This window comes from Anopheles coustani, chromosome 2 (assembly GCF_943734705.1).
Source record: "Anopheles coustani chromosome 2, idAnoCousDA_361_x.2, whole genome shotgun sequence".
NCBI classification, from domain to species: domain Eukaryota; kingdom Metazoa; phylum Arthropoda; class Insecta; order Diptera; family Culicidae; genus Anopheles; species Anopheles coustani.
In genome coordinates, this window is record NC_071289.1 from 30,900,321 (window position 1) to 30,910,000 (window position 9,680).

Here is a 9,680-nt window from a genome sequence, read left to right on the forward strand (position 1 = left end):
TACCTTCAGTTTTAGTGCTTCATTCAGGCGATCGGTAACCAAACGAATGAGTTGTATAAAATTCTTCAAAACGTACTTCTACATGCAATTGCTAGGCAGCAAAATAAGGAAATTTAAGAGTATAAATTAAACTTAACGGATCCTCGATAAATCGAATGCAAAGAGAAGAATATAGGTATTTAATAATGAATGCAAAATGACTTAGGCTCGTATGAACGGTGTCGTCTTGGAAAAGTGTATAAACAGGTTCAGCTCAGTATTCTTCAGCAATAAAATACAAGTTTTCAACTTATTAATATCACAATTGAAGCGTTCTCTCTAACGGGAGTTCCACAGGTACATTCCACACGTGTAACGAATCTCACATGTAATATTGTAGTTAAATAGCGTAGAACCCGATTAGAGCGTGATACATTTACATAAGGAATCCGATAGTTGGTGAGCATAGTACGTTGATTAAAGAATGTATTCTATAAAACTTCATAATTACACCATATAACAAGTCGTTAACAAGTAAGATGTTAAGGGAGAAAACAAAAGCAAAATCCAGGATGCTGGCGAATAAAAAAATCAACATTAAACGTTTCCCATCGTAGGATTGTGACACAAGCACTGACCAATGCGCACGACCGGAGGTGTTCTTGTAAATGTAAAAGAAAACAAAAACCAACTGTACGCTCTACCACGTTTCGCTGGAAAAGCTATTTGTTCCCTTTCCAGTTTAATTGATGATAAAGTAAATAATAAAGAATCAAAACAGTAATCATAAGAGATTTGGTTTTATGGCTTAAAATATCACAAGCAAAATACTCTTAAGAGAACTGCGTAGTGGCGTGTCTTTCTTCAAGCTTTCGATCGATCTTTATTTACAAAAAAATGTCGCAATGAAAAAAAATATTACTATTCTTCGAACCACCTTTTCGCATAAATAAAAGTCTTCACTGTTTTCTGTGGTTCACATGAGGTCCTGCAGGGTGATGTCCTTCCGCACGGCGTTGTTAAAACCTTCCTTGTACCGATACCAGATGGGGCTCTTCACAATTGCATCGGTTCCACCTGCAAATACGAAAGAGAAGTGATTTTTAAATCCAAACTAAATCTCCCATCTATAAGAGTTTATATAGCAGTTTTAAAACAAAAATCTAAACCAACAAAATACACTTCCATAAAGTCCACTCTTATCCACAAACCAACTACTCCTGAGCCCTGTTGTCCTGCATCCAACCATTTCCAGACACATAAACAATTTGATTTGTCACACGAACAAAGCACCAACTTACCCTCCTTGACCGGGAGCGCCGTTTCCTTCGTGCAGATACGACCGAAAAAGTCCTTCGAAGTCTAGAACAAAGAAGATGGAAAAAGGAAAAGAAAAAGAAAACAATAAGTTTACCAGCCAGAAGGATTGTGAAAAATAGGAGATTATAAAGCAATGCCAAGGCAGTCCCTCCTCCTGCCTCGTACAATCACCGAACGAATATTTGGAACCCAAACATTGAACGTGGCAAGGAAAGAAGAGACATCTAAAAAAATACAAAAACAAAGACGATGCAACTCTTTTCTTTTCCAAAATACGGATAAAAATGACCCTTTCGAGGTCAGTGGTGTCCGCTTGTCCACCAAACGTTCGGTGCCCCGAGGGATACTAATGGTGGATAGGAAGCAAGTTATCGTAAATTGACACCCTAATTTGAACTTAAACATTACAAATGGCATAGGGCAACCAATGAATAGGTCGTGGATTTACCAAAAAAACCACCAATTGAAAGGAACAACTTTTTCACTCACAAAGCGAATGGCTTAAACAGATGAGCTCTCGGAAGAGATATTTCTTATATTCTTTACTGATCATATTTATGGTTCTCAAAACAATTATTTGTCTTAAATAAAATTTATCACATTGAAAGATACAGGAAAAACCTTTTGCAAACTTTTCCAGAGAGCAATATCAATAATCTTACACCGAAACTTAAGCCATGTCGTTGCAGAAAGTGCTAAATAAAAAGTAATCAATTCTCCACTTACTAAAACCCATTCATTCTAAACGTTCAGCTTTATATTTCATAGCAATGCACAATTGCAAAGAGAAAAAGAGAAGAAATGAAAAACCCAATCCCGAACACATCTACATCGTTAAGATGCAATAAAAATAAATCAACCGAATTTCCCTTCGTTTGGGTTTCCGTTACTCGGAAAATTGTTTAACACACTGAATTACGTCGAACGGAATTTTCGGGCTGCTCGGGAGGTTTCACTGATTCTGTGTTATTATTCTCACACTCCTTGTGCGTCCCTTGTGCGTCCCTTGCGTTGAACCCCGTTCCCCGTATCACGCCGCTATTCACTTTAGTGCCGGATTCTCTTCCTTCTTCACATGTTGCGTGATTTCGACGGTCCTTAGCGAACGTCTACCGTTGATGTGGTTCCTGCTTGTGCGCCCGAACTATACGAGCGACCGACTTCCGCCCGGCGGGTCGAAGAAACGAGAACGGGTCTATAACCGGAAGTCCAGTATAGCAAGAAAAGGATGATTACTTTTATTGCCCCACCGAGTGGCAAGTGATCGCAGACCAAACGGAAAGAATGGAACGCAGGCCTGCAGCGTGTTCAACGGAAAGGGGAAGAATTATTGCTATTCCCAGCATCACCCGGGCTCGTTTCTTTTTGCAGCTAATGCCGAAAGATTCCGTACCGGTTAAACGATCAATTGAGGTGATGTTTATTTCACTGATTTGCTCCTGAAAAAGAAAACATCAAGTGTGACCATACAACGGATGCAATCTGGTAGGATCAAATGAATAGTTAGCGATCAGTTTTTGGTGTAAATACGAAAAATCTATTAAAAAGCTTACAGCTTTTGTTCCTCGAACTAAAAACTCAACACATACAAAATTTGGCGAAGCAAAGATTTGTTTTTTGTTGGAAAAAGTAAAACGAAAATCGAACCGAATCATTATTGAACAAAAATAATGCAAAAATAAACGATATAATAAAAAATAACTTAACACAAATAAAGTAGTCGAAAGTTGTGGTTAAAACAAATAACAATAAGAGGTTAAGAATATAAATATAATATATGACGAGCTGAAAAACTGAAAAAATATGCTTACATTAAACATCCTTTTTCTAAAAGCAACAGAAAAACAAGATAATTTAACACGTATTGAACATTGAAAAACAGAAAATCAAGCCCTTCAAAAACTATCCTCTATAAGTTTCATACACACAAATGTGGTAGTTTATGTAATTATACGTATAAAAGCATCCTAAACAATTCTAACACCATCACAGCCCGAACCGGCCATCGAAGGATGGGTCTGCCCCGGAGTCGGACCAGTCGACCTCGAGCACTTCCGTCACAAGTGAAGCACGCGCGCTGCCAAGGCACCGGACGTGGACACTGGAAGATTTACGTTCTCCGGACGTTGGATCTCCGATATGGATCGTTGTACGCCTTGTTGACCGACCGCTTGTGCCACGAACGAACGTACACACCTACCTACCGAACGATGCTTGTGAAGAAGCAAAACCTCCTACCAACACCAGCACCATCGTACCCGAAATGCTAGGAAATTGCCAAAGTCAACCCAGCGGGAGGTGGATCCGCTTCAGCTCGCAAACCCGAAGTGGAAGTGAAAGAGAATCCAGTAATGGTGGCGGTTGAGGAATAATATAATATTCTCTATCTTCACGGACGAACGATTACGTTTGCGACCTGCGGCGACATACCAGGGGTAAGCCGCCGGAGGAGGAGCAAATGAGAAGGAAACCCTACCAGCACTTCTATATTTTTGGTTACCGGAATACCCTTCTCGGCACGTTCAATTCCGGTGTCCGTGCCCTTTACTCTTCGGCTAAATGATCTTATTTTTATTAAGCATTCAGAAAACGCAAACGCTTCCTTTATCCCTAAGCCCTTCCGGGTGCTCCCCACCGTAGGAGGTTCCGTTGATGTCCGTGGTGCGACTCGGGAATGGACTCGGTGCAATATTTTTTCTCCAACCAAACCCCGCACTTGCCGGTGATTGGGTCACTGGCGAACAATAAATCCCCTAATGGTATCCGGGAGAGGGTGGCTTTGGCTGGAGAGCATTCACAGTAGAGCATGTAAACGACCCAACGCACTGTGGGGAAAGGGGGATGAGAGTGGGGGGTGGGGAAAGCAAATGATTTTATGCATTATCTCCACCCGCAAACTCGGGGAAAATTACATGTATCCACGCCGTCGCGTTCGTGATTGCCGGCGGGGGGCACGTAATGGGGCGGGGTCCGAATAGGCAAGATAAATGATAAATCAACAATCAACGATAATCAATCCTTTTAACGATGGAACGAGCGCCTTTGGTAGGAAACGCAACGAAGGAGGAAATAATCTAGAGGAACATTTTGCGATATCCAGCGCGAAAGAAATAGCTTAATTTATATTCAAATCAATCTCATGAAACCGGACATTAGTCATTGATTAACTGAGAAAACAAAACCAAATGGCGAAGAACGAACGAATTGCACACTAAAATGTTCTACGAACAATGTTTGCGAGATTTATGCAGATAAAAAAGAAACATGCGCTTTCATTTGGAACAGTTTTGGGCACAACTTCCTTGAAAAAGAGTAAACGTGGACAGAAATGAAACCTATGATTCATTTTCCATAAATCATTATAAATAACAACTCTTTTACAGAGACACGCTGGTGACATACTAAACATCCAATTCTTTTTAACTAAAGCAGGGGTTGGCAAGTCTAGCTTTGGTCAAAGGTGGACGAAAGTAATCCATCCCAAATCATATTGCAAAACTGCTTATTTTGAAACGTAAAGCCCGATGATAACATTCAACGAAAAAGAGAACTTAAGAGATCAACTGACGGGTTGACTGATCACAAGGATCGATAACAGCAGACCCCGGCCGTTGGTGCTTGTTTGGGTTCGAAAAACTGCACGATACAATTCCTAAAGAGTTACTTTTTCCTTATTCCAATTGACGCATGATAAAACGAATTGTAACAGTTACCAATTTATTTGTTCATTGCTACAATTCCCAACACATTATATTTTAAGAATGTTAAGTGCAAATGTCAGTTGATTCTTTTATTCTTATTATAATCCCTGTATTGGGGGGGTCCGCGACAGCCGAGCGGTAGCGCCGGTTAGAAAATCGGCCCATGAGTGCCGGGGTTCACCACCTCGACGGCGTGGGTTCGAATCCCAACCGAGACCGGACTCTCCCCTGTACGAGAGGACTGACTATCCACGTACAACAGGGAAACAAATCTCGTAAGCCCTTAACGGGGCAGGCATGACTAAGTGGTCGTTACGCCAAGAAGAAGAATCCCTGTATTAACGAGAATGTATTGTTAGAATCCAAATTGTAACAACCAAAGAAAGTACTACCAATCATCTTTACTTTCAATTACTTTACGTTAACCGCGAGAAGTAGCGAAACTTTTTCATAAACGAGGTTTGATCTTCGGACCAAAATTAGCAAACCCCTGACATGGTAAAAACAAATGGGGAGGACAGGACGATGTGGTGGAATATGTGATAGCTTGATAAAGCAACATCGAGTGTATTCCAAGCAAGGGAAAAACAAATGCAAACACTACCCAGAACGCGTACAACGACGAAATGTATGCAATCAATCTGAATAATAAAAAACTACATCTCAAATTGATCCTTGATGGCATAACTCTAAATTATCTCTTCCCAACCCCTCGCCGTGCTCTTTCATGACTCCCCTTTACCGAGCATCGATGTACCAAAGGATTGCTTACAAGCTAAAAGAAAATCCTTTGCTTCGCTGAAGAATCTCACGCGTTCGAAATATATAAATATACGACGAGAAGAAGATATGAGTGTGCCCAAAGTGTATCCAAAATTGGCTACAATTTTTCATCCTCTCGTCCGTCTCCGGCGTGCCCGAACAACAACTTCCACTCCCCGTGTACAAGGGGCGCCATATTTCCACGTCACATACACTCCCAGTTTTTCTTTTATTTCTTCCGAGCCACGAGCCTTTCCACTGGAAGCAGCGGAAAACACCCCGATACAGGAGCAGATCTTTGATCGATCCTTACGCCCTCCCCTAGCCAAGCATCCGACCCTGGCAATGATCGTCACACTTATGCTTCGCTATATTGAATGCTTTATTTTATTTATTTTGCAGCATCAAACATACACACACTCACACATTGGGGAGGGAAAGAGTCGTTGCTTGGGAGGGGTGCGTTTTTATTTGCTGCTCGTGCGATAGCCAACACCTTCGGCAAAAGCTCGGATAAGTTTCCCCCGGTTGGGGAATATTGATGGAATTTGGGAAGGAAAAACTGGAAGTAAGAAAAGCCCCCCGTCCCCCTTACGATGGGCCTTGGGTAGGAAAAATAATTCCCTCTCCATCACCCACAGTTCACTAACTTATATTGGCAAACTACCGGGACAGTCGACTATCCTCCAGTAGAAGGGATACAGCACACGATACATCCGCTTGCTTTCGATGCCTTCGGTGGGAAAACAGACACCGACCGAAACCACCCAGGAGGGTCGACACGGTGAACGGGGCTCTGCGCTCGGTTGATTGTTTGGTTGGCCAAAAAATTCAACGACCCGAATCGATACCCGGGGGTGGATGGAATGGCCTGTACAAAAATCGCCTAACACCGGGGGACAGAGAAGACGCCCCTGACTGCGCTCTTCGAAGAGGAGATGGGAAATTGAAATCAATATTGAGCGCGAAATTGTATGAAAATTGAAAATAATATTTGAATTCCTTCGCCCGAGCGCAAGCACTCGCTACGGTTTATGGAACAAGTGAAGCCAAAAACATGCTCGTGTCATGTTGCGCGCAAAAGCACACGAAAATTGACAAATAAAATCGTGACAGCGAGCAAACGTGGAAAGGGGGGCGCACCGGGGAGGCTATAAATAAAACTCTTCATCGGCAATGAATCGGCAAAGGGGTATAGGAAGCATACATGCAACGAATGGAGCCCGTGATCAGCCAGCAGAGCACAAGAAACAAGAGTAGGTAACGGATAACAATAACACCAAAGAGTCACCCGGCGCACACGGAAAGGCGAAATGCGATAGAATAATCAATCAATGGGTATGCTAATGGAAATGCGATACATCGTTGCGCGTTGCTTCGGCATGGCGCACAAAGCAATGGAAAATGGAGTGTACAGAGGTCCCTGACTTGATCGAAAAAAAGGAAAAAGAAACAATCAATTCTTCCTCGTACAACTAGGACGATACTACGAGTCAACCAAATCATGCCATAAGTCGTCAATTTCGATCCCATAAACCGCTGGGTAATGATAAAGAAATAAAAAAAATCCAGCGCCTAAGAATCGTTCCCACGAGAAACTTCATCAGCATCATCAAACAATAATAAAGCGGGAAGTTTTCAAATACGCTGCCAAATTTGCGAACAAACCGATTGATTTCCAATTTCATTGTCGGGAAGGCGAGAGTTTTCCTCGTTCGGTCGTGCACAGGTCGATTGATTGTTGCCTCAATATTTTCAATCATCTTTTCCATATAGATTGAACCAGGTAATAGATTTCGTATTCGTTCTATTGTGCCGGGTGGGGGGAGTGCATATCTTCCGCTGTGCTAAAAGCATTTAGCTCGGATCCAATTCCGGCATGGTAATGGCAAAGGGGCTACCGAAACCGAACGCGCGTACTTACCACTTGTTTCGTTTTCTGCACAATTTGCTTCGGTTTCAGGGTGCGCAGATGGTTCGGCAGCTCTGGGGGAGACGTCTTCTGAGCATCCTTCGCCGGTTTGCCCTTACCGAACAGTCCTGCCGTTCCCATTCTGTTCTCCTTCGAGCGATTGGTTCCCGGTTTTGTGGCCACCTTGCCCGCACCGCCATCACCTACCACCTTCGGTTGGGCCCGGCGCATCTGCTCCAGCTCAACTTCACGCGCGACAATCTGCTTGCCAAAGTAGGTAGAGCTTTGCGGTGCCATCCCGTTGAAGTGACACAGTTGGTCGAGATCCGGATTGAGCTGATACTGGTACGTGCCTTCGGGGGTTTTCAGCTGGATGTAGTTCAGCCCAAAGTCAGCCATCACCTCGACCGTGTGTGTAAGATCGGATTTTTCTCTACAAAAGAAGAAGGAAAGAGTAAAGTATTGTATTGAAGAGCATCTTTTGACTATTTTCTGTATAAGAAAAATCTCACTTCTGTGTAAGTAACTGCACGGAGACAGACCGCAGCGACGGGTTGATGACGCGCTTCAGCAATGGAATCGTCTCGACGAGCACCCGCGAACCCTCGCCGATGCCCTTCAGGTAGGCCGAAATTCCTTTCCGCAGCCCGGTCAACACAAGCTTCGTACTGGCCAGTTTTTGTGTGTGCTAGGAAAGAAAAGGAAAATAAAACCATTCAATTAAACATCAAACCGAATCCAACAACATCGCGCAGTTCTTACAATTTCCTTTTTCGTACAAGAAAAACCCCCGACACACCGAAAGGAAGGAAATAAATTAATCAAAGCCGGGAAATGGAAACCCCGGCAGATAAGCCAGGACGAAAATTTTGCGCCAAACAGGAAAAACAAAATAAAACACATCCAACTTTGCGAAACGTAATCAAAGGCGCAGGCAAAGAGGAAAATTATATAAATTTTCCAACGCAATTTTACTTAAGCTCCACTAATCCCCATCCCCCCCGCGCTCATTCACAATCGGGACGGAACCGGGCACGGGCCCGGCTAGAAAAGAGTGTACAAACAAGTCACGCGTAACGGGGGTGCAAAAAAAGATTTAAAATCTTTTTAAAACAAAAAACAGAACTGTTCGACATCCTTTCGTTTGACGAGTTTTAGGCCCATCTCTCTGACGATTCTGACCAAGTGCAAGGGGGGATGTACGTAAAAAAACCCAGATCCCAGGGTAAATGAATATTGAATAATTAATAGAATCATTTCATGAAAACACTCGCCAAACTTCATCGCCGCGAAAGGGTCTCCGTCCCGTCGGCCACATCGCTTGCGTTGTGCACGTTGTTGATGCGCGTTGTTCTCCTGTAGCATACCGTGGGACCTATCGGCCAAATAGATTTCTTTTATCCGCGAGCCGCAGTACGGTTGGGTAGCAGTTTTTTTTTTTTTTTAGCACCGATCCTTTCGCTAACGGACCAGAACGGCCTTCCGAAACATCATCATCAACATTAGTGCTCGGTGGCCGAGATTCGCGAGCGGGAATTAATTTCCTTTTCCGTCCGGACTGCAAGTAAAACCGAAAAATCCGATCCCGACCCTGGTGACGGCGATGTAAAAACACACACACACACAACCAACCCAAAGACGAAGCGTTTCATTAGATTTGCTTTTTCCTTTTTTGCGTCAGTAGATAAGTTTAGCTACTTGTTAAAAAATGTGCCACCCTCGCCGGAGGGGGTTGTAAATTCGCTCCGAGCGTCAAAGAAAAGGGGAACTCAAATCATTCACTAACCCGGTAGAGTACACAATCTTGTCTTTCGACACCATCTTATGTGCAAGGTGTTGTTTGTATGTGTTTCAGGGTGTTTCCAAAGGGAGGATTTCATTTGAGGTCCCCACCGTCAAGCCGAGAAGCTCATTAAAATGGGCAGCTCCTCCAAAAAACGGCACGAAAATAATGAAACTTAAAAGGCGTTTGATGAGTTTTTCGCCAGCGCAAAATTATGTCGTGT

The 9,680-nt window shown here is 43.2% G+C and overlaps 1 protein-coding gene across 1 annotated transcript in view; it reads right to left on the reverse strand.

Moving 5' to 3' along the window:
- Positions 1 to 834: 834 nt before the first annotated feature.
- Positions 835 to 9,680, reverse strand: part of LOC131267599 (chromosome transmission fidelity protein 18 homolog) — a 16,517-nt gene continuing 7,671 nt past the window's right edge. The window contains exons 6-9 of the mRNA XM_058270517.1: positions 8,187 to 8,362; positions 7,687 to 8,107; positions 1,281 to 1,341; positions 835 to 1,056 (exon numbers count right to left, since the gene is read on the reverse strand). Coding sequence (XP_058126500.1) covers positions 956 to 1,056; positions 1,281 to 1,341; positions 7,687 to 8,107; positions 8,187 to 8,362 — 759 coding nt within the window. The 3' untranslated portion in view covers positions 835 to 955. The remainder of the gene's footprint in view (positions 1,057 to 1,280; positions 1,342 to 7,686; positions 8,108 to 8,186; positions 8,363 to 9,680) is intronic.